General features: G+C 48.1%; 1 protein-coding gene across 1 annotated transcript in view; it reads right to left on the reverse strand.

The window, feature by feature from the left end:
* Nucleotides 1-9837: 9837 nt before the first annotated feature.
* The window catches only part of CALB2 (calbindin 2), a 132482-nt gene continuing 117178 nt past the window's right edge, over nt 9838-25141 (reverse strand). The window contains exons 10-11 of the mRNA XM_068260820.1: nt 11430-11501; nt 9838-11341 (exon numbers count right to left, since the gene is read on the reverse strand). Coding sequence (XP_068116921.1) covers nt 11219-11341; nt 11430-11501 — 195 coding nt within the window. The 3' untranslated portion in view covers nt 9838-11218. The remainder of the gene's footprint in view (nt 11342-11429; nt 11502-25141) is intronic.

The raw sequence follows: 25141 nt of genomic DNA on the forward strand, positions 1-25141 counted from the left end.
AGCTCTGTTGGTGGGGAGAAAAGGGGGGGAGAATCACTTGTGTGCTGAGTTGTGCGGCCCTGCAGCCAGGCCTGAAAGCTGCAGTGGCCATTATAGTAATAAATGTCCTGGTCACTAGAGGGGTTAACATCGCAGTCCTCAAGTGGTTAAAACGCTGCTTTGCGTCACATCCAGATTCTTCCCCGGGACTTTTGGCGTGTGTCCCACTCATCCATGCCCCCCTCCAGGTGTTAGTCCCCTTGAAACATCTTTTCCATCACTTTTGTGGCCCGCATAAGTGTTTCTATTTTTCAAAGTTCACATCCCCATTGAAGTCTATTGCGGTTCGCGAAAGTTCGCGTGAACCGAACTTTTGTGGAAGTTCGCGTTCGAGGTTCGCGAACTGAAAATCGGAGGTTCGAGCCATCTCTACATAAGACACACCAAGGTTTTGACAACAAAAAACATGGAAAAAAAAATATAGTAAACCAGATGTGTCAATTGTGCAGGGGCGTCTTGTGGATCTACTCCCCCAATTATGCCCCCCCCCCGTACCTTTTGTGTCCTCCTTTGTCCCCATATGTCTTCCTCTGTCCCTCCTGTGTCCTCCTCTGTCCCATTGTGTCCTCCTCTGTCCTCTGAAGTTCCACCAGAGACACGGGCTTACTTGTGAGAGTGGACATTATTGGAAGTGGTGGCTCCTGCCTTTTGCCTCTACTTTTAAGAATATTTCCTTAAGACCCGCTGAGCCCTTAAGACCTGCCGAGCCATTCATGACCCGCCAAGCCGTATCCTTAAGATCCACCGAGTTGTACATCCGTTCCCTTAAGACCCGCGAGCCATCCATCCATTCCTTTAAGAGCAGCCGAGGTGTCCCCTTAAGACCCACCAAGCCTTCCCAGCCGTTACCGTGCTTCCTTGGAAGCACATTGATTGGCCCCAAAGACCATCGGCTCCTGTCAGCTTTCAGAGCAGATGTGATTGGCGGCTCTTGTTCCAACAGCTGATTGACCGGTATGGATCTAGTGGATGAAGATTGGAGATGCTGGATATGCTGCTTCGAGCACAGTAACATCTGTGGCGGCTTGGTAGGTCTTAAAGAACAGATGGACCACTTGGTGGGTCTTAAGCAATGGATAGCTGGCTCGGTGGGTCTTAAGGGAATATTCTTAAAAGTACTGGTAACGGGGACAGAAGAGGACACAGGGAGACAGAGGGAGCACCAGGGACAGCACTTGTGGGGGGACAATTTAGCACCAGTGGAATTGTTGTATTCGGACCATAAGATGCACTGACTTTATCCCCCCATTTTGGGGGGAGGGGAGAAAAGGTGCATCTTATGGTCCGAAAAATACGGTAAGCTTCTGATTTGCTAGTCATGATCATGTGGTAAAGCAGGATGTGATCCCAGCAAACCAGAGCTTTGCAAATCTATCAGCTGATCAAACAAATCGCATGCTTCTCCATGAGCTCTCCTAGACATGACCATCACTAGAAAGGGATAAACCTGGTCGGTAGGAATAGGCAAGGCCGGATTTGTACTCTTTACCGCCCAAGGCTACTGTCACCAGCCCCCCCCCCCCCTTCAGTATAGGTAGCCAGATGACCCCTCCCTTTCCCTCCAGTATAGGTAGCCATATGACCTCTCCCCCCTTTCCCTCCAGTATAGGTAGCCAGATGACTCCTCCCCCCTTTCCCTCCAGTATAGGTAGCCAGATGACTCCTCCTCCCTTTCCCTCCAGTATAGGTAGCCAGATGACTCCCCCCCCCCTTACCCTCCAGTATAGGTAGCCAGATGACTCCTCCCCCTTATTCTCCAGTATAGGTAGCCAGATGACCCCTCCCTTTCCGTCCAGTATAGTTAGCCAGATGACTCCTCCCCCCTTTCCCTCCAGTATAGGTAGCCAGATGACTCCTCCCCCCTTTCCCTCCAGTATAGGTAGCCAGATGACTCCTCCCCCCTTTCCCTCCAGTATAAGTAACCAGGTGACTCCCTTAATCCCTCCTCCCCCCCCACCCCACCTTTCAGTATAGGTAGCCAGCTCACCTCCACACCGCAGCAGCCATCTGTGTCACTCATTTCTCTGCTCGTCTCCAGTGCAGAAGCTTCCTCTTCCTTTCCGTCTCCAATGCTGCCCAAGTCCATAGCCGCCGCCCACAATGCAAACGTGCACCGAGAGCAAGGTGGCTGCTGCACAGGCCGCTAGCAGCAGAGTATCGCAGTCAGGCGCTCACCTGATCTTCCTGCATTGTAGCATTTGCAAGCTTGCAAATGCTGCACCAGTTTAGCCTGCTGCTTTGGTGCCCTTTCCCCTTTGGTGCCCTAGGCCATGGCCTAAGTGGCCTTGGCCTAAATCTAGCCCTGAGAATAGGAGGGACGAGAGCGGGCAATGTAACACATCTGATCGCTGCTATTGTACTGTATCGTAGTACCACACGGAGTGGGAAGCGACTATTGCCAAGAGGGTTCCTACTGGAGTAGGACCCTCTGTATGTGAGTTTACTTTGCCTTTTTATCTGGAAGACTTGTACGCAAATAAATTTGTCTTATACACATTTCCACTGAGGGAATCCTTGTCTACTTTCTTGGTGCACTGAGTGGCACTTTTTTAGGAGTGAACACACACAATAACGGAATCTCTGGAGGTGGAACAAGGCTATTTTGATGTTGACCACACATCGCTGCTGTTTTCTGTATGATATTCATTACGCCTGAGAATAGGAGGATCCATGGAGGAAATGACCACCCTGAGATGAATGGTGAAGCAGTCATCAGGCCTAATATGTATGGAAAATATTGTCCTATCAGAGTTGAGGGGCAGAACAACCCTTGTGTAATGTTACTATGGAGCCAACAGAAAAAAAGCAAACAAGAAAAAAATCACAAAGTGACAGATGTCGTATGGTGAAAGGGTTGCATTTTATTCTGTATTCGCACTTGGGTTTTACTGTAAGCGCTCTCTTCCACTACGCTGTGATTTGCTATCCGATTCCGATCACTAATGGATCGCAACATGCAGAGTACAGTAAATAAACGGCAGCACTGTTTCCATTAATGCAATCCATTTCTGGTGCAATTTTCCCACAAACGCAATTGTCTTCCAGTCGCATTTTTGGTGCGATTCAGGTCCTATACTTTGTATTGTAGCTCAGCTGCAATAGTGTATATAGGGAAAAATAAGATTGTATTGTGGTTGCGTTTCCTAATGGAAGAGAGCCTTAAGTTATTAAAGTGAATGGGAACCTGTATGGAAAAAAATAAAAAACAAACAAAAAGATACTTAACAAAGGAGAGGGAGGGCTCTGGGTCCTATAGAGGGGGCAGGGAAAAAAGGGCGCACAGCTCTAGTGGACTAAAAGGGCGCCGCCATAGACTGCAATACAAAATATCGGCTATTGGGCGCCCGAGAAATAGCGGTTACAAGGAACGTTTTATCAAAAGTTTTCGTTTATACAAAAAGGGTTATAACAAACATCGTTTACAAGATCGTTTTGACTGTGTGTTATACTTATTTTTTCGTTTTTAAATCTTGCTTATAGGAGCTATAACTTATTTTGCCGTTTTTAAATTTCGCTTACAGGACTGTTACAAGTAAATGTTCGTTTACAGTACTATTAACAGATTAAGGTTTATAAGAAATATCGTTTTACAAGTTCGTTTTGATGTTGTGTTATACTTATTTTTTCGTTTTTAAATTTCGTTTATAGGAGCGCTTTCAGGACTGTAACAAGTAAATGTTCATTTACACTGCTTTTAACATTTAAAAGTCGTTTACATACGTATAATGCTTAAATACCAATGTATAAATACCGTTTTGAACCTTATACCAATGTATAAATACCGTTTTGAGCCTTATTGTATTAGAAATAAACCATACTTGGTATTAACTTTGTTTTTTACACTTATAATGCGTTGATTATAGTTAGTAAAATATCGTTTTTAATATTACTGTTATTTTAAAAAATTTTTAATGCTTACGTGATATATAATTTTATGTATTTATAATATTAATTAACCACTTCGCGTCCCTGGTCATTTTCACAATTCAGCTCAGTTCTGATTACTTTGGCAATAACTTTATCAATAATTATCACCACTAAATGATCTATATATTGTTTTGTTCAGGACAAATTAGGCTTTTTGTGGCTGATAGTTGTTTTCAGTAGGTACCTTATTTTCTATGCATTTTAAAATGAAAATAGGGAAAAAGTGAAAAAAAAATAGATAGTTTATTCACTTTCATACATTATAGCTTTAATGTAAACAGTCCTATTGTACATTAAACTCATACATTTTATTTGTCTATATCTCCTGTTTATTAAAACAGTTCTTTTGTTTTGATAATGTATTAGTAACACATTGTATACACTACCTAATAGTTACATTTGTCTGCTCCTAAATGTTTATTTTTCCACTTGTTAATTCATTAGGCTTGCCATTGAATTCCCTAGGGGAAGGAGAGTGCTTTTCTTTCATTCTGTTACAGCTGTATAGCATTTTTATCAGTTCAGAGATAACAAAACAGTGTTATCTAGGATTTTGTAGGGAAGAGAGTGCAGAGACTTATTTTAACGTCCTGGAGCTTCAATGGGTTAATATTGTATACATCATTTTAAGACTATTTAATGTATTACAAATATACAAATTATTGGTTAGGGTTAGGCACTACCAGGGGGGTCTAGGGGTTAGGGATAGGTATAGGGAGGGTTATGTATAGTTACAGTGCAATATACAGCACTATGGGGTGATTAGGGTTAGGCGCCACCAGGGGGGTCTTAGGTTTAGGCACCAGCAGGGGGGTCTTAGGTTTAGGCACCAGCAGGGGGTCTTAGGTTTAGGCACCACCAGGGGGGTCTTAGGTTTAGGCACAACCAGGGGGGGTCTTAGGTTTAGGCACCACCAGGGGGGTGGTTAGGATTAGGCACCACCAGGGGGTTGGTTAGTTTTAGGCACCACCAGGGGGGTCTTAGGTTTAGGCACCACCAGGGGGGTCTTAGGTTTAGGCACCACCAGGGGGGTCTTAGGTTTAGGCACCACCACGGGATTGGTTAGTTTTAGGCACCACCAGGGGGGTCTAGGGGTTAGGGATAGGTACAGGGAGGGCTGTGTATGAGAGTAAGGTTAGATATAGTTACAGCACAATATGTGTAATATTTTATTTTATTTTATTTATTACATTATTTTATTTATTACATTATGTGTATTAATACAAAGAGGGGGTCTAGGTGTTAGGGATAGGGAGAAGGAGAGATCTGTGTGAGTTTACAGTTAGGTATAATTGCTGTGAAATACCTTTAAAATCTACTATTCTATTACTATGCTTAATAGCAGTGTAAATATCGTTTTTATTATAGACGCTATTTGAAGTTTTAATACACTATCCGTTTGTTGTTATACACGCCATTTCACGTTTCATTCAACAATACGTTTATGTTATACACGCGATTTGACGTTTTACAACAGAATACGGTTGCTGTTATAGACGGTATTTTGCCGTTTAATATACGTTCATTACAGCGATACAGCACTATATTTTCGTTTACAACGCAACTAAGGGAAAACATTGTTTTACATTATAACTTATAAATTCGTCTACATCCCGCGCCCTTTTTCCATGCGCCCTTTTTCAATATACGCCTATAGAGTCTTCCCGCTCTCCTCCCGGTGCTCTGTTCCAGCACTGGCTCCCCGTAGCAGCATTTAACCAAACTGGTGAAATACTGCTTTCCGCAGCCATATGGAGGTTTCAGGAGTTTTCTGGGAGCCCGAGTGCTCCTGAAGACAGGTGGCTCTATACTGCGCCTGCACAAGCACGCTCTCTCACGCGCTCACACAGGAGCAGTATGGAACCACCTGTCTGCGGAAGCACTCGGCCTGCAGACTTCTGAAGTCCCCCACAGCGGGGGATTCACATGGGGGAGCTGCTGCTGCAACATGGGGACCAACAGAGGAGCGGAAGACTCTACAGGACCCAGAGCCCTCCCTCTCCTTAGGTGAGTATCTGGCTGATTTTCTTTTTTTTTTTTTTTTAATTCCCACTGAGTTTAAGCAAACCCAAGCTAGATTTTTTGAAAGTCAAAGAGATAGTTGATGCTTCCTGCAGGGCCGGATTTGTACTTCTTACCGCCCAAGGCCGACTATTACCAGCCGCCCCAACCGAAACCGTATCCTACCACCTCTCTCCTCACACACCCATCCAAACATTTTTGAGCCGATGGTGTCCACTATTGGGACTAGTGCCGAGGTCTCCATGGCAACGTGAAGTGAATCAATCATGTCACACGGGGGAACTGGTCAATCAAGCGATCTACAGGTGATGGGCGTGGTGGGAGCCATCCACCACACACACATAGTCAAAAGTGGCTCACAATTGGACATTGGGTGGGGTCAGCAACACGTAAAAGTGAGTCCTGTACCCACTGCTGTCTCCAGGGTAACAGCGCTGGCCATCAATAATTAAGAAATGGGTACTGTGAGAGGCTGCCTTCTGTATTCTGTACTATTTGCTGGTGCTGCCCCTGGTCCTTTCATCCCCCACACCAAGTGTGTGAGACCCGGCCTTCTGTAACTGCCTGGAGCTGCTGCTATGTCATTGGACAAGGTCTGGCTTTTTGCTAGTCACACACTGTTCACAAACATTTGGTTAACGGACTGCAGCTGCCTGTAGCACAGCACAGGCAAATGCCAGCTGGTACTAATAGTGCAGTTATCCTGACCACTTTCATTTGTTTGGACACTTGCAAATAATGCCCACTGTCTGCAGGCCGCCCCTTGTTTATCTGGTGCCCTAGGCCATGGCCTATGTGGCCTTGCCAGAAATCCAGCCATGCCTGCACACCTTTGATATGGGAGAAAAGTTGGGGTGCTCAGGCCAAATACCAAGTGCACCTGATATTTTAAGTGCATAGGAAATAAGCAGAGAAGGCTGACTTTTCAGGACTCACATGTCCCTTCATCAGGGCATAACAGGTCTATCCAACAATATCACCCAGGAAAAAGTCCATGCAGCTGGGCATACGCTCACTAGCAAGCATGTATACTCTCAGGCTGCTGCTGCATACCCTCGTCAATATACTATCAGCAGTATGCATGGACAATAAATATATACAATGATACAAGGATGACAGACATAACAAGGTTATACATTGCTTGCTAGTGAGCATAGACTTTTTCCTGGGTGATATTGTTAGATAGAGCTGTTATGCCTGATGAAGGGACACGCGAGTCCTGGAACATCGGCTTCTATCTGCAACAATTAACCATTACACTGGGACGGCCTTCTCTGTTGATTTCCTATACATTTTTTTTAATTAAACTTTGCTTCCTATCATGTTTTCAGGACAGCCTGAATTTTTCAAAGAAAAGTTTTCACTTCCTGTACTTGCAAGTAACTGCATGGCCTCGATTTCTCACTTATTAGTATTTTAGTAATCTCACTGTTTCTGATAAGGCTCAAGTGAGTTTTAAATACCTTGGCCACCGAATAGCAGGCTTTTTAAACAATCACGACGTAATTTGCTGAGTAATTTATATTCCCTATTGTTCTCCATCTTAAGACAGCATTAGTAAACCAACCTTGCCAATGATTTACACAGTGGTTATATTATATTTTAATTGACTATCTCCTTATAAGGAATATACCTGTTTCCACCAAGACCCAGGCTGATTCTGCCATTTCCGGGTCTCGGCGCTTGTTCCCCGCTGATGACGCTGTCGGTGGCTCGCAGACTGCACATCCTGCTAGGTGGAGGGCGCATTCCCAGTACACCCTCCACAAAGGTAAACAGTGATCAGCTGACTTCTGTGACAGAGCTGTGTCAGCTGATCATTTAGCTGACACCGAGGCAAGGCTTTGCAGTGTGATTGGTTGTGTGGAGTGTGGCCGACCACCGATTGGATGATGTATTGTATTTAAACCTGCAGAGTGCTCCCAGTCATCACCCCTGATAAGCATAGCTTTGGCTAGTTGCTGAGTGCGTACTCCGATCATTATTTGATATTTTGGAATTTGACCTCGGATTGTATTTGACTACGCTGTTGTGATTAACCTCTGCTTGATCCCTGGATAACCCTTTGCTTGCCGCCTGGACCGACCTCTGCTAGTTACTGGACATCCCTTGCTTGCTGCCTGGACCGACCTCTGCTAAGTTACTGGACACCCCTTGCTTGCTGCCTGGACCGACCTCTGCTAGTTACTGGACATTCCTTGCTCGCTGCCTGAACCGACCTCTGCTAAGTTACTGGACACCCCTTGCTTGCTGCCTGGACCGACCTCTGCTAGTAGGTACTGGACATCCCTTGCTTACCGCTTGGACCGACCTCTGCTAGTTACTGGACATTCCTTGCTTACCGTCTGGACCGACAGCTGCTAGTTACTCGACATAACTTGCTTGCCGCCTGGACCGACCTCTGCTACTTACTGGACATCCCTTGCTTACCGCCTGGACCGACCTCTGCTAGTTACTGGACATCCCTTGCTTGCCACCTGAACCAACCTCTGCTAGTTACTGGACATCCCTTGCTTGCCGCCTGAACCGACCTCTGCTAGTTACTGGACATCCCTTGCTTGCCGCCTGGACCGACCTCTGCTAGTTACTGGACATCCCTTGCTTGCTGCCTGGACCGACCTCTGCTAGTTACTGGACACCCCTTGCTTGCTGCCTGGACCAACCTCTGCTAAGTTACTGGACACCCCTTGCTTGCTGCCTGGACCGACCTCTGCTAGTTACTGGACATCCCTTGCTTACCGCCTGGACCAACCTCTGCTAGTTACTGGACATCCCTTGCTTGCCGCCTGGACCGACCTCTGCTAAGTTACTGGACATTCCTTGCTTGTCACCTGGACCGACCTTGGACTGTTACTGGATATTCTCTGTATGCCACTTGCTCTGGACGATAAGTATAAAGTCTAATCTCCTTATCAGTTAGCTAACAGTGTGCATATAGTCTCGCATAACTTGTCATACATCATCTGGGACTTCTGTTATCTGTTCACATAATCTTGCATGCAGACTCAAAGGAACTGTGTCATACTTGCATCAATTATCATCTGTTGCTATCCTGCATGCAAGTCTGCTGGAACCGTTTCATAACTCTGATCAAATTACTATTGCTGTTGAATAGTTTTGCATGAAGATTATTATACCTGGATTACTTTACCTGAACTGTGTATGTGATACTGCGGAACTGTGTTACTAGCCTCAGTAGTGGCTCCTGGTGGTATATCTGCCCTCTGCGTCAGCTTGTATGCCTTACTTGCCTAAGTCCTAATTAGGGCCAGCTAGTGGTGTGCCCAGGCAGGGGCAGTGTAGGTGTCAGTTAGTGGTGTGCCAGGCAGGGGCAGTGTAGGTGTCAGTTAGTGGTGTGCCCAGGCAGGGGCAGTGTAGGTGTCAGTTAGTGGTGTGCCAGGCAGGGGCAGTGTAGGTGTCAGTTAGTGGTGTGCCCAGGCAGGGGCAGTGTAGGTGTCAGTTAGTGGTGTGCCAGGCAGGGGCAGTGTAGGTGTCAGTTAGTGGTGTGCCCAGGCAGGGGCAGTGTAGGTGTCAGTTAGTGGTGTGCCAGGCAGGGGCAGTGTAGGTGTCAGTTAGTGGTGTGCCAGGCAGGGATAGCTAGGTGAAGAGCAAGACCTATAGCCTGAGACATACATGCTGACTCTTAGAATTATACCACCAAGCCTTACACTCCTTTCTCATACATACCAAAATTGTACATGCTCTCCCAGCAGCTGCCTGACATTGTTACCATTTGTGTTACATTCATATACTTCTGTTGTCTGTTATTTGATGATGAAGATATTCTTTTTCCTTCCAATAGCAGCAGGACGACCTTAGGTGTGGATAAGTGACACAGGACACAGAAGACGCACTCCAGGGTTTGTCATTTATTCATTCTTTGGTAAACAGGAAACAAGCAAAACCCAGAAAGAAAATGAAAAGCGGGATTCACTCTGCGGAAACCCCAAATACATCAGAGACCGGGCCCATTCCTAACATTGTGGGTAACGGCAAGCTTCTAAGATAGAGGTTAGGGAAGAGATATTGGAGGAGCAGGGTCAGCAGAAGGGTAGGAGGGGCTGAGGGAAGCAGGGTGTTGCACAACAACAGGTTCCTGAGGTTCAGAAAGGGGAAGTTTTGTCTTGGGGTCCAAAGAGTATCTGGTGAGAAGAGGATTCTGGGATCCAGGAAAGAAGGGTACTCGGGAAGAATAGGTCATGAGGTTCTAGGCAAGGTCAGGGAAAGGAAGGTATTGAGGCCAGGAGAGGGAGAAGGTCTAGGAAGAGCAGGCCGCAGAGGTCTATGGAGGACTGGGTGCTAGATTCTCATGACAGCAAGCGGTGAGGACCATATTTCTGTGGTCTAGGCAGGGTGGCTTCTAGGAACCCAAGCAAAAAGCAGCATATTGGGGTCCTGAAGAGGGAGGGAATTCAGAGACAGGAGGAGGCGCATCTGATAACAGTCAGACATTTATAAAGCAAACTCTGAGACCAGGTATGAGAAAAAGTTGGTTATTTGTAGGTTTAGGTGACAGTTACTTCATACGGCATCTGACTTGCTATCTGACACTGAGCACCAACAGCCAAATCCCCGTCTGAAAAACCATGAGTGACCTGAGCAGGAAGAAGGGGGGACCTCACTGTGACTCGAGGTGGAAACGCAGACTTTCCATCCAAAGAGTCCAAGGTTCTCCTGTGTAAGATAAGGGGGTTTTCAGCTGCTGTGGTAAGGGGTCTTATCAGCTTGTGACTCTCATATACTTTGGTACCTCTCCACAGTCACCCAATGTCAACCTCTCCTGGATGTTCCTGCTGCTATTTATTTCACATGATGTTCACCTGGTCATTTTCTAGTCAATGTGGTCCTCTCTTTCAATAGAATTTGGTCAGTCGGGGTTCTCTCTTTCCAGTCACAGTGATGGTCATCTCACTCCCCAGTTTCTAGTCAGTAGTCCGCTCTCCCTGATCTCTGGTCACTGATGGTCTTCTCTTTCTTGTAGTGGTCCTCTTTCCCCTTTCAGTCCATGGTCAGTAGTTGTTCTCTCCAACCTCTGATCAGTGGTGATCCCCTCGTTCTGCCTGGTCTCTGGTCAGTGTTTGTCCTTTCTCTCTCTGGTCTTTGTCAATGGTGGTCAACTCTCTCCAGTCTCACTAGTGGTCCTCTCTCTCCCCGGTCTCTGGTCAGTGATGGGGTGGGGTGGGGGACAGGGTCTCAGTGCAGTGCATTAAATAGAACTGGGGCGCTTCAGTTACTTAAAGGGGGTGGAATCGTTGCAGAGTACAATCTCCAGCTCCTTGCGGTAGAGGCGGCCACCATCACACAGCGACATTATGCTCTGGCGATATCCGGTCAAACTCTGGATATCCAGATCCTGAAATCAAACCACACAAGTCAGAAATCAACCATACAACTTGTAGGCTCACACATCCTGTTACATGTGGCCCTTCTGGGACCCTCACCTTTTTGTTCTTGTCAAAGAAGTCTTTCAGTAACGCATCCAATTCATTTTCATCGATGTAGCCATTTCCATCCTGAAAGAGTCATACGTGTCAGTGTGTCACTGCAACAGAACATCACCAGCATACGTCCTATACACAACAAGGGGAACCTAGTACACTGTACACTGCAACAGAACAGCACCAGCACACTTCCTGTATACAACAAGGGGAACCCAGCACACTGTGCACTGCAACAGAACATCACCAGCACACTTCCTGTATACAACAAGGGGAACCTAGCACGCTGTGAACTGCAACAGAACATCACCAGCACACTTCCTGTATACAACAAGGGGAACCTAGCACACTGTGCACTGCAACAGAACATCACCAGCACACTTCCTGTATACAACACGGGGAACCTAGTACACTGTGAACTGCAACAGAACATCACCAGCACACTTCCTGTATACAACAAGGGGAACCTACCACACTGTGCACTGCAACAGAACATCACCAGCACACTTCCTGTATACAACAAGGGGAACCCAGCATACTGTGCACTGCAACAGAACAGCACCAGCACACTTCCTGTATACAACAAGGGGAACCTAGCACACTGTACACTGTAACAGAACATCACCAGCAAACTTCCTGTATACAACAAGGGGAACCTAGCACACTGTGCACTGCAACAGAACATCACCAGCACACTTCCTGTATACAACAAGGGGAACCTAGCACACTGTGCACTGCAACAGAACATCACCAGCACACTTCCTGTATACAACAAGGGGAACCTAGCACACTGTGCACTGCAACAGAACAGCACCAGCACACTTCCTGTATACAACAAGGGGAACCTAGCACACTGTACACTGCAACAGAACAGCACCAGCACACTTCCCGTATACAACAAGGGGAACCTAGCACACTGTACACTGCAACAGAACATCACCAGCACACTTCCTGTATACAACAAGGGGAACCTAGCACACTGTGCACAGCAACAGAACAGCACCAGCACACTTCCCGTATACAACAAGGGGAACCCAGCACACTGTGCACAGCAACAGAACATCACCAGCACACTTCCTGTATACAACAAGAGGAACCTAGCACACTGTGCACTGCAACAGAACAGCACCAGCACACTTCCTGTATACAACAAGGGGAACCCAGCACACTGTACACTGCAACAGAACATCACCAGCACACTTCCCGTATACAACAAGGGGAACCCAGCACACTGTGCACTGCAACAGAACAGCACCAGCACACTTCCTGTATACAACAAGGGGAACCCAGCACACTGTACACTGTAACAGAACATCACCAGCAAATTTCCTGTATACAACAAGGGGAACCTAGCACACTGTGCACTGCAACAGAACATCACCAGCACACTTCCTGTATACAACAAGAGGAACCTAGCACACTGTGCACAGCAACAGAACAGCACCAGCACACTTCCTGTATACAACAAGAGGAACCTAGCACACTGTGCACTGCAACAGAACATCACCAGCACACTTCCTGTATACAACAAGAGGAACCTAGCACACTGTGCACAGCAACAGAACAGCACCAGCACACTTCCTGTATACAACAACGGGAACCCAGCACACTGTACACTGTAACAGAACATCACCAGCACACTTCCTGTATACAACAACATACCCCCCAACATTTTGATTTTTAAAAACGGGACATTTAGGCCACGCCCCTGGCCACACCCCCAACCCCCTAGTCACGCCCACCCCACAAAATTTTTATTTTTTTTCAATTATTAATTATTCCCAAAGGGGAGGCGCTGTGAGGGTGCCAGTGGGTGGGGAGGAGGGTGAGGGTGGCCGTGGGCGGGCAGAGAGAGATCAAGGCACCAGCCCGGTATGCGGCATGGATGGCCGCCGCCCACCGCCATTACACTTCTCCCTCCCTCCTAATATGATGCCCCCCAGTGTCCCCTTCCTCCCCGCAGAGTAAAATGGGCAGTGGAGCGGGCAGTAAGTCTTACCACTGCCTGTCCGCTGAGTACCGGGATCTCCTCTGATCTTCCTGCTTCCTGTGACGTCACAGGAAGATCAGAGGAGATCCCGGTACGCAGCGGAGAGGCAGTGATAAGACTTACTGCCCGCTCCGACCGCTGCCCATTTTACTCTGCAGCGCGGGACAGCGGGACGGCCCCCCAAAATCGGGACCGTCCCGCTGAATCGGGGCGGTTGGGGCCCCTGCAACAAGGGGAACCTAGCACACTGTGCACTGCAACAGAACATCACCAGCACACTTCCTGTATACAACAAGGGGAACCCAGCACACTGTGCACTGCAACAGAACAGCACCAGCACACTTCCTGTATACAACAAGGGGAACCTAGCACACTGTGCACTGCAACAGAACAGCACCAGCACACTTCCTGTATACAACAAGGGGAACCTAGCACACTGTGCACTGCAACATAACATCACCAGCACACTTCCTGTATACAACAAGGGGAACCTAGCACACTGTGCACTGCAACAGAACATCACCAGCACACTTCCTGTATACAACAAGGGGAACCTAGCACACTGTGCACTGCAACAGAACATCACCAGCACACTTCCTGTATACAACAAGGGGAACCTAGCACACTGTACACTGCAACAGAACAGCACCAGCACACTTCCTGTATACAACAAGGGGAACCCAGCACACTGTGCACTGCAACAGAACATCACCAGCACACTTCCTGTATACAACAAGGGGAACCTAGCACACTGTGCACTGCAACAGAACATCACCAGCACACTTCCTGTATACAACAAGGGGAACCCAGCACACTGTGCACTGCAACAGAACAGCACCAGCACACTTCCTGTATACAACAAGGGGAACCCAGCACACTGTACACTGCAACAGAACATCACCAGCACACTTCCTGTATACAACAAGGGGAACCTAGCACACTGTGCACTGCAACAGAACATCACCAGCACACTTCCTGTATACAACAAGGGGAACCCAGCACACTGTACACTGCAACAGAACATCACCAACACACTTCCCGTATACAACAAGGGGAAACCAGCACACTGTGCACTGCAACAGAACATCACCAGCACACTTCCTGTATACAACAAGGGGAACCTAGCACACTGTGCACTGCAACAGAACATCACAAGCACACTTCCTGTATACAAAAAGTGGAACCTAGCACACTGTGCACAGCAACAGAACAGCACCAGCACACTTCCTGTACACAACAAGGGGAACTCAGCCAGGGGCGTAACTAGGCCCCACCGGGCCCCCCTGCAGATTTTCAGAGCGGGCCCCCCCTCCCCCCCTGGGGCCCGCTCGGGGCCGGTTTTGGGGGGCTGGAGGGGTGGCAGCATGAGGGGAAAGCCTTGCCCACAGTCGGCGGGGAGAGGGGAAGTTCCCCCCTCTCCCTCACCTCGGGGCTCTCCCCTCTGCGCTCCCCTCCAGCTAGTGAATGTGTGTGGGCAGCGGGCAGCAGCGGCGGCAGGATACATACCTTCTTCCTTGCGTTCCATCGCCGCCTTCTCGCTCTAGCGGCTGACGTCACTTCCGGAAGCGGAAAAGCAAGGAAGAAGGTATGTATCCTGCCGCCGCTGCTGCCCGCTGCCCACACACATTCACTAGCTGGAGGGGAGCGCAGAGGGGAGAGCCCCGAGGTGAGGGAGAGGGGGGAACTTCCCCTCTCCCCGCCGACTGTGGGCAAGGCTTTCCCCTCATGCTGCCACCCCTCCAGCCCCCAAAAAACGGCCCCGAGCGGGCCCCAGGGGGGGGCCGGGCCCCCCCGCAGGCGCAGGCGCTGCAGGGCCTATTGCTACGCCCCTGAACCCAGCACACTGTACACTGCAACAGAACATCACCAGCACACTTCCTGTATACAACAAGGGGAACCCAGCACACTGTACACTGCAACAGAACATCACCAGCACACTTCCTGTATACAACAAGAGGAACCTAGCACACTGTGCACAGCAACAGAACAGCACCAGCACACTTCCTGTATACAACAAGGGGAACCTAGCACACTGTGCACTGTAACAGAACATCACCAGCACACTTCCTGTATACAACAACATACCCCCCAACATTTTGATTTTTAAAAACGGGACATTTAGGCCACGCCCCTGGCCACACCCCCAACCCCCTAGTCACGCCCACCCCACAAAATTTTTATTTTTTTCAATTATTAATTATTCCCAAAGGGGAGGTGCTGTGAGGGTGCCAGTGGGTGGGGAGGAGGGTGAGGGTGGCCGTGGGCGGGCAGAGAGAGATCAAGGCACCAGCCCGGTATGCGGCATGGATGGCCGCCGCCCACCGCCATTACACTTCTCCCTCCCTCCTAATATGATGCCCCCCAGTGTCCCCTTCCTCCCCGCAGAGTAAAATGGGCAGCGGAGCAGGCAGTAAGTCTTACCACTGCCTGTCCGCTGAGTACGCACCAGCACACTTCCGATACAACAAGGGGAACCTAGCACACTGTGCACTGCAACAGAACAGCACCAGCACACTTCCTGTATACAACAAGGGGAACCTAGCACACTGTGCACTGCAACAGAACATCACCAGCACACTTCCTGTATACAACAAGGGGAACCTAGCACACTGTGCACTGCAACAGAACATCACCAGCACACTTCCTGTATACAACAAGGGGAACCTAGCACACTGTGCACTGCAACAGAACATCACCAGCACACTTCCTGTATACAACAAGGGGAACCTAGCACACTGTACACTGCAACAGAACAGCAACAGCACACTTCCTGTATACAACAAGGGGAACCTAGCACACTGTGCACTGCAACAGAACATGACCAGCACACTTCCTGTATACAACAAGGGGAACCCAGCACACTGTGCACTGCAACAGAACAGCACCAGCACACTTCCTGTATACAACAAGGGGAACCCAGCACACTGTACACTGCAACAGAACATCACCAGCACACTTCCTGTATACAACAAGGGGAACCCAGCACACTGTGCACTGCAACAGAACATCACCAACACACTTCCCGTATACAACAAGGGGAACCCAGCACACTGTACACTGCAACAGAACATCACAAGCACACTTCCTGTATACAAAAAGTGGAACCTAGCACACTGTGCACAGCAACAGAACAGCACCAGCACACTTCCTGTACACAACAAGGGGAACTCAGCCAGGGGTGTAACTAGGCCCCACCGGGCCCCCCTGCAGATTTTCAGAGCGGGCCCCCCCTCCCCCCCTGGGGCCCGCTCGGGGCCGGTTTTTGGGGGCTAGAGGGGTGGCAGCATGAGGGGAAAGCCTTGCCCACAGTCGGCGGGGAGAGGGGAAGTTCCCCCCTCTCCCTCACCTCGGGGCTCTCCCCTCTGCGCTCCCCTCCAGCTAGTGAATGTGTGTGGGCAGCGGGCAGCAGCGGCGGCAGGATACACACCTTCTTCCTTGCGTTCCATCGCCGCCTTCTCGCTCTAGCGGCTGACGTCACTTCCGGAAGCGGAAGTGACGTCAGCTACTAGAGCGAGAAGGCGGCGATGGAACGCAAGGAAGAAGGTATGTATCCTGCCGCCGCTGCTGCCCGCTGCCCACACACATTCACTAGCTGGAGGGGAGCGCAGAGGGGAGAGCCCCGAGGTGAGGGAGAGGGGGGAACTTCCCCTCTCCCCGCCGACTGTGGGCAAGGCTTTCCCCTCATGCTGCCACCCCTCCAGCCCCCAAAAAACGGCCCCGAGCGGGCCCCAGGGGGGGGCCGGGCCCCCCCGCAGGCGCAGGCGCTGCAGGGCCTATTGCTACGCCCCTGAACCCAGCACACTGTACACTGCAACAGAACATCACCAGCACACTTCCTGTATACAACAAGGGGAACCCAGCACACTGTACACTGCAACAGAACATCACCAGCACACTTCCTGTATACAACAAGAGGAACCTAGCACACTGTGCACAGCAACAGAACAGCACCAGCACACTTCCTGTATACAACAACGGGAACCCAGCACACTGTACACTGTAACAGAACATCACCAGCACACTTCCTGTATACAACAACATACCCCCCAACATTTTGATTTTTAAAAACGGGACATTTAGGCCACGCCCCTGGCCACACCCCCAACCCCCTAGTCACGCCCACCCCACAAAATTTTTATTTTTTTTCAATTATTAATTATTCCCAAAGGGGAGGCGCTGTGAGGGTGCCAGTGGGTGGGGAGGAGGGTGAGGGTGGCCGTGGGCGGGCAGAGAGAGATCAAGGCACCAGCCCGGTATGCGGCATGGATGGCCGCCGCCCGCCGCCATTACACTTCTCCTTCCCTCCTAATATGATGCCCCCCCAGTGTCCCCTTCCTCCCCGCAGAGTAAAATGGGCAGCGGAGCAGGCAGTAAGTCTTACCACTGCCTGTCCGCTGAGTACGCACCAGCACACTTCCGATACAACAAGGGGAACCTAGCACACTGTGCACTGCAACAGAACATCACCAGCACACTTCCTGTATACAACAAGGGGAACCCAGCACACTGTGCACTGCAACAGAACATCACCAGCACACTTCCTGTATACAACAAGGGGAACCTAGTACACTGTGCACTGCAACAGAACATCACCAGCACACTTCCTGTATACAACAAGGGGAACCCAGCACACTGTGCACTGCAACAGAACATCACCAGCACACTTCCTGTATACAACAAGGGGAACCTAGCACACTGTGCACTGCAACAGAACATCACCAGCACACTTCCTGTATACAACAAGGGGAACCTAGTACACTGTGAACTGCAACAGAACAGCACCAGCACACTTCCTGTATACAACAAGGGGAACCTAGCACACTGTGCACTGCAACAGAACAGCACCAGCACACTTCCTGTATACAACAAGGGGAACTTAGTACACTGCGCACTGCAACAGAACATCACAAGCACACTTCCTGTATACAACAAGGGGAACCCAGCACACTGTGCACTGCAACAGAACAGCACCAGCACACTTCCTGTATACAACAAGGGGAACCTAGTACACTGTGAACTGCAACAGAACAGCACCAGCACACTTCCTGTATACAACAAGGGGAACCTAGCACACTGTGCACTGCAACAGAACAGCACCAGCACACTTCCTGTATACAACAAGGGGAACCTAGTACACTGCGCACTGCAACAGAACATCACCAGCACACTTCCTGTATACAACAAGGGGAACCTAGTACACTGCGCACTGCAACAGAACATCACCAGCACACTTCCTGTATACAACAAGGGGAACCTAGCACACTGTGCACTGCAACAGAACATCACCAGCACACTTCCTGCATACAACAAGGGGAACCTAGCACACTGTGCACTGCAACAGAACATCACCAGCACACTTCCTGTATACAACAAGGGGAACCCAGCACACTGTGCACTGCAACAGAACAGCACCAGCACACTTCCTGTATACAACAAGGGGAACCTAGTACACTGTGAACTGCAACAGAACAGCACCAGCACACTTCCTGTATACAACAAGGGGAACCTAGCACACTGTGCACTGCAACAGAACAGCACCAGCACACTTCCTGTATACAACAAGGGGAACCTAGTACACTGCGCACTGCAACAGAACATCACCAGCACACTTCCTGTATACAACAAGGGGAACCTAGTACACTGCGCACTGCAACAGAACATCACCAGCACACTTCCTGCATACAACAAGGGGAACCTAGCTGTTATGATCGCTTCTGCAGCGTTTACTGCTGACTGCAGTGGTATTGCAAACCAAGCAGTTCTGATGTCATTACATGCATTTGCTTGCATAGTTTGGTTTGCACTTAAACTAGTTGCTGATTCCATCTGCAGTCGCTCTGAAGTTAATGACAGTTTAATATGCTTTTGTGTAAACAAACATTGTCTGCTGCAATGGAGGGGCAATCCCTTTCCTGCAGGCTGCATATCATTGTCTGCCTTTTCCTGCTGTCAGCCTGTGATTAATTACCATTCACTTGTGTGGGAATCTGCAGGTCTGCTCCCATTGGATGACCTCAGTATAAAGAACTGCTTCCTGCAATGCCTCATGGGCTACCATAGTCTCAGATTCTGTCTGTTACTCTGCTCGGGCCCCACCTCGTTCCTGGTCCGTGTGGACTGCGCTGACTCCTGCGAAGGGGTCAGCGAGTCCTCCTAGTTCTGCTCTTGTTCTAGAAGTTGCTACTTGCTTGTCTTGTGTCATATATTGGTTCATCGCCAATATATACGCATACTTGCGCATTTTGTTATTTTCTTTGTATTCGTGTTACGTTGATACATCAGTGTCGCTGATATATACGTACACGAACTGTTTATTTCCTGTGTTCAGTCAGTCAGCCTTCCAGCACGCTTTGGTAGTTTGCGCGTATCGTGAGCACCCGTGCTGAGCTAGTATCCTGTTCCTGGTCCTGTTTGTGGATTGCGTTCATCTCTGCGAGGAGATAACGAATCCTTCTGAATCCTGTTCCTGGTCCTGTTTGTGGATTGCGTTCATCTCTGCGAAGAGATAGCGAATCCTTCTGAGTCCTGTTCCCTGTATTACTCCAGTCTTAGTCAGAGTTCCTGCTTATGTCATATATCGGTTCATTGCCGATATATACATATGTTAGTCAGACGTTACAAATAGTTTCATTGATAGCTGTAATTGTAATACGCTAGGAAATCATACTTATTGTATATTTATCTGTGTTACGTTCTTCTATCTTGATCCTGCTATCCTGTCCTGTCTTTGTGAGGCACGCCATCGCTGCAACGCATTGGCTGCCTCATTCCAGTCTGTTTTATTGTGGACACTTGCTGTCACTAAGTAGTGGCTAGTTAAGCAAGCGTTCATTCTGTCTACCTGTCCTGATCTCCTCAGTCCTGGTTTATGCGCTCAGCGCTACTTTGCGCTGAGACGTTATTACGAAAGTGTTGTTTGTGGCTGTTCGGATCTGCACCGGCTCTGTGCACCACAATCTCCTATTGGAGTCAGTCCTCTCCTCCACTAAACTGGGGATATCCTGATTCCTTGTGCTAGTGTGTGTACCTCCTTCACGTCAGCTTATGTGTTGCATGCTGACTGTGGAGAATACACCCCCAAGCTTAACACTAGCACACTGTGCACTGCAACAGAACATCACCAGCACACTTCCTGTATACAACAAGGGGAACCTAGCACACTGTGCACTGCAACAGAACATCACCAGCACACTTCCTGTATACAACAAGAGGAACCTAGCATACTGTGCACAGCAACAGAACAGCACCAGCACACTTCCTGTATACAACACGGGGAACCTAGTACACTGCGCACTGCAACAGAACATCACCAGCACACTTCCTGTATACAACAAGGGGAACCTAGCACACTGTGCACTGCAACAGAACAGCACCAGCACACTTCCTGCATACAACAAGAGGAACCCAGCACACTACACTGTGGGGAAGATCTGCTTAGGTAAGTTAAAATATTTTTTTTTTCTTTTTTCACTTAACCTTCCTGGCGGTAACCCTGCGCCAGCATACCGATCGCCGCCTCCCCGTGCTCGATCGCCGCTATCCGCGCCGCCGTAGAGCCCCCCCCCCCCCCTAGACCCCTGCGCTGCCTGGCCTATCAGTGCCAGGCAGCGCTAAGGGGTGGATCGGGACTCCCTTAGACGTCACGACGTCCATGACGTCGGTGACGTCATCCCGCCCCGTCGCCATGGTGACGGGGGAAACCCTCCAGGAAATCTCGTTCTTTGAACGGGATTTCCTGATCGCCTATAGCCGGAGGCGATCGGAGGGGCTGGGGGGATGCCGCTGAGCAGCGGCTATCATGTAGCGAGCCCTAGGCTCGCTACATGATTTAAAACAAAAGAAAAAGCAAAAAAAACGGCAGCGCTGCCCCCTGGCGGTTTTTAATATACCGCCAGGGAGGTTAAAGGGGTTCTCCGGTACCTTAAAAAAAGCTAAAACTGACACTTTCCTGGGGCTTCTATCTGCCTCCTGCAGCTGTAATGTCCCGTGCCGTCCCGCGTTATTCATCTAACCAGACTAATAGAACTGCATTTTCGCGACCATGGCCGCGCACGAGAGTGAGCACGCATGCAGTACAAGCTTACTGCGCAGGCGCAGTGCAAGAAAAACTAGTACTGCACCTGTGCAGTAATCTCCCGATGACGCGCGCTGTAGCGAGCATATGCGCGCCCACGCAGCCACAGTTCTATTCGTCTAGTTAGATGAATAATTAGCCCGGTGCCGGTGGTGGGGAACGGCGCATCGGAGGAGGATGGTGCGGGACATTACAGCTGCAGGGGGCCAATAGAAGCTACAGGTAAGTGTTGGTTTTAGCTTTTTTAAGATGCCGGAGTACCCCTTTAAGTTTCCTTTTAAGTCCCCTTGAGGCCGCTCCGTCCCTCACAGTCTCCCCGGGTGGCTCCTGTCACCTGCAGTAGTGCTTGAAAGCCTGGCCGAGTTGCGCTTCATCACACATGCGCTGCGCAGCCAGGTTCACTCCCCCGTCGCGATTTCAAAACTTGCTTTATTGTGATTGGTGGACTTAAAGGGAACAAAGCTGAAGCTTAGGTTCAAAAAGAGTTATTTACCTAAAGAAGGGAAAGCCTCAGGAGTCTATTGATGCTTCCCTCCGTGCTCCGAAAATCTGTTAACCCTTTTCACACTCACAAGCAAATGCTTTCAGGTAACTCAATCATCCGAAAACCATAACTATTCCTACAGCTAAAGTACGGTGACCATACGTCCCGCTTTACCCGGGATGCGTCCCGCCTTCGGGGGGCGCTGTCCCAGGCTGCATGAGGTCCCGGGAAACGTCCCGCTTTTAGCTGCGGGCCTCGGGACTCTGGCCACCGTACGATCGCATAAACTGGCTGCTGCGTCTCATAGACGCTGCGCCAGTTCATTCCCGGCAGCCCCGGACCGGAGACAATTTGTGTCTCCAGTACAGGGCTTCGGGCGCCATCTTGCTGTAGCCCTGCACTCTGCCTGTCAGCGCGGGAGACTGCAGAAGGAGCAAGATGGTCGCAGGAGCAGCGCGCCAGAGGCCGGCCAGGAGCGAGAGGAGACTTCAGTCAGGTGAGTAAATGCTTTTTTTTGCAGGTGAAATGTTGCCAACATTGCGTTTATTTTGTGCTGACATGTTTCTCACATTGCGTTTATCTTGTGCTGACATGTTTCTCACATTGCGTTTACTTTGTGCTGACATGTTGCTCGCATTGCGTTTATTTTGTGCTGACATGTTGCTCACATTGCGTTTATTTTGTGCTGACATGTTTCTCACATTGCGTTTATTTTGTGCTGACATGTTTCTAACATTGCGTTTATTTTGTGCTGACATGTTTCTCACATTGCTTTTATTTTGTGCTGACATGTTTCTCACATTGCGTTTACTTTGTGCTGACATGTTTCTCACATTGCGTTTATTTTGTGCTAAAATGTTGCTCACATTGCTTTTATTTTGTGCTGACATGTTTCTCACATTGCGTTTATTTTGTGCTGACATGTTGCTCACATTGCGTTTATTTTGTGCTGACATGTTGCTCACATTGCGTTTATTTTGTGCTGACATGTTTCTCACATTGCGTTTATTTTGTGCTGACATGTTTCTCACATTGCGTTTATTTTGTGCTGACATGTTTCTCACATTGCTTTTATTTTGTGCTGACATGTTTCTCACATTGCGTTTACTTTGTGCTGACATGTTTCTCACATTGCGTTTATTTTGTGCTGACATGTTTCTCACATTGCGTTTATTTTGTGCTGACATGTTTCTCACATTGCGTTTATTTTGTGCCGACATGTTTCTCACATTGCGTTTATTTTGTGCTGACATGTTTCTCACATTGCGTTTACTTTGTGCTGACATGTTTCTCACATTGCGTTTATTTTGTGCTGAAATGTTGCTCACATTGCGTTTATTTTGTGCTGACATGTTTCTAACATTGCGTTTATTTTGTGCCGACATGTTTCTCACATTGCGTTTACTTTGTGCTGACAGGTTTCTCACATTGCGTTTATTTTGTGCTGACATGTTTCTCACGTTGCGTTTATTTTGTGCTGACATGTTTCTCACATTGCGTTTACTTTGTGCTGACATGTTTCTCACATTGCGTTTATTTTGTGCTGACATGTTTCTCACATTGCGTTTATTTTGTGCTGAAATGTTGCTCACATTGCTTTTATTTTGTGCTGACATGTTTCTCACATTGCGTTTATTTTGTGCTGACATGTTTCTCACATTGCGTTTACTTTGTGCTGACATGTTTCTCACATTGCGTTTATTTTGTGCTGACATGTTTCTCACATTGCGTTTATTTTGTGCTGACATGTTTCTCACATTGCGTTTATTTTGTGCCGACATGTTTCTAACATTGCGTTTATTTTGTGCCGACATGTTTCTCACATTGCGTTTACTTTGTGCTGACATGTTTCTCACATTGCGTTTATTTTGTGCTGACATGTTTCTCACATTGCGTTTATTTTGTGCTGACATGTTTCTCACATTGCGTTTATTTTGTGCTGAAATGTTGCTCACATTGCTTTTATTTTGTGCTGACATGTTTCTCACATTGCGTTTATTTTGTGCTGACATGTTTCTCACATTGCGTTTATTTTGTGCTGAAATGTTGCTCACATTGCTTTTATTTTGTGCTGACATGTTTCTCACATTGCGTTTACTTTGTGCTGACATGTTTCTCACATTGCGTTTATTTTGTGCTGACATGTTTCTCACATTGCTTTTATTTTGTGCTGACATGTTTCTCACATTGCTTTTATTTTGTGCTGACATGTTTCTCACATTGCGTTTATTTTGTGCTGAAATGTTGCTCACATTGCTTTTATTTTGTGCTGACATGTTTCTCACATTGCGTTTATTTTGTGCTGACATGATTCTCACATTGCGTTTATTTTGTGCTGAAATGTTGCTCACATTGCGTTTATTTTGTGCTGAAATGTTGCTCACATTGCGTTTATTTTGTGCTGACATGATTCTCACATTGCGTTTATTTTGTGCTGAAATGTTGCTCACATTGCGTTTATTTTGTGCTGACATGTTTCTCACATTGCGTTTATTTTGTGCCGATATGTTCCTAACATTGCGTTTATTTTGTGCCGACATGTTTCTCACATTGCGTTTACTTTGTGCTGACATGATTCTCACATTGCGTTTATTTTGTGCTGAAATGTTGCTCACATTGCGTTTATTTTGTGCTGAAATGTTGCTCACATTGCGTTTATTTTGTGCTGACATGATTCTCACATTGCGTTTATTTTGTGCTGAAATGTTGCTCACATTGCGTTTATTTTGTGCTGACATGTTTCTCACATTGCGTTTATTTTGTGCCGATATGTTTCTAACATTGCGTTTATTTTGTGCCGACATGTTTCTCACATTGCGTTTATTTTGTGCTGACATGTTTCTCACATTGCGTTTACTTTGTGCTGACATGTTTCTCACATTGCGTTTATTTTGTGCTGACATGTTTCTCACATTGCTTTTATTTTGTGCTGACATGTTTCTCACATTGCTTTTATTTTGTGCTGACATGTTTCTCACATTGCGTTTATTTTGTGCTGAAATGTTGCTCACATTGCTTTTATTTTGTGCTGACATGTTTCTCACATTGCGTTTATTTTGTGCTGACATGATTCTCACATTGCGTTTATTTTGTGCTGAAATGTTGCTCACATTGCGTTTATTTTGTGCTGAAATGTTGCTCACATTGCGTTTATTTTGTGCTGACAT

This window comes from Hyperolius riggenbachi, chromosome 11, assembly GCF_040937935.1.
Source record: "Hyperolius riggenbachi isolate aHypRig1 chromosome 11, aHypRig1.pri, whole genome shotgun sequence".
In the NCBI taxonomy this organism is placed as follows: Eukaryota; Metazoa; Chordata; class Amphibia; order Anura; family Hyperoliidae; genus Hyperolius; species Hyperolius riggenbachi.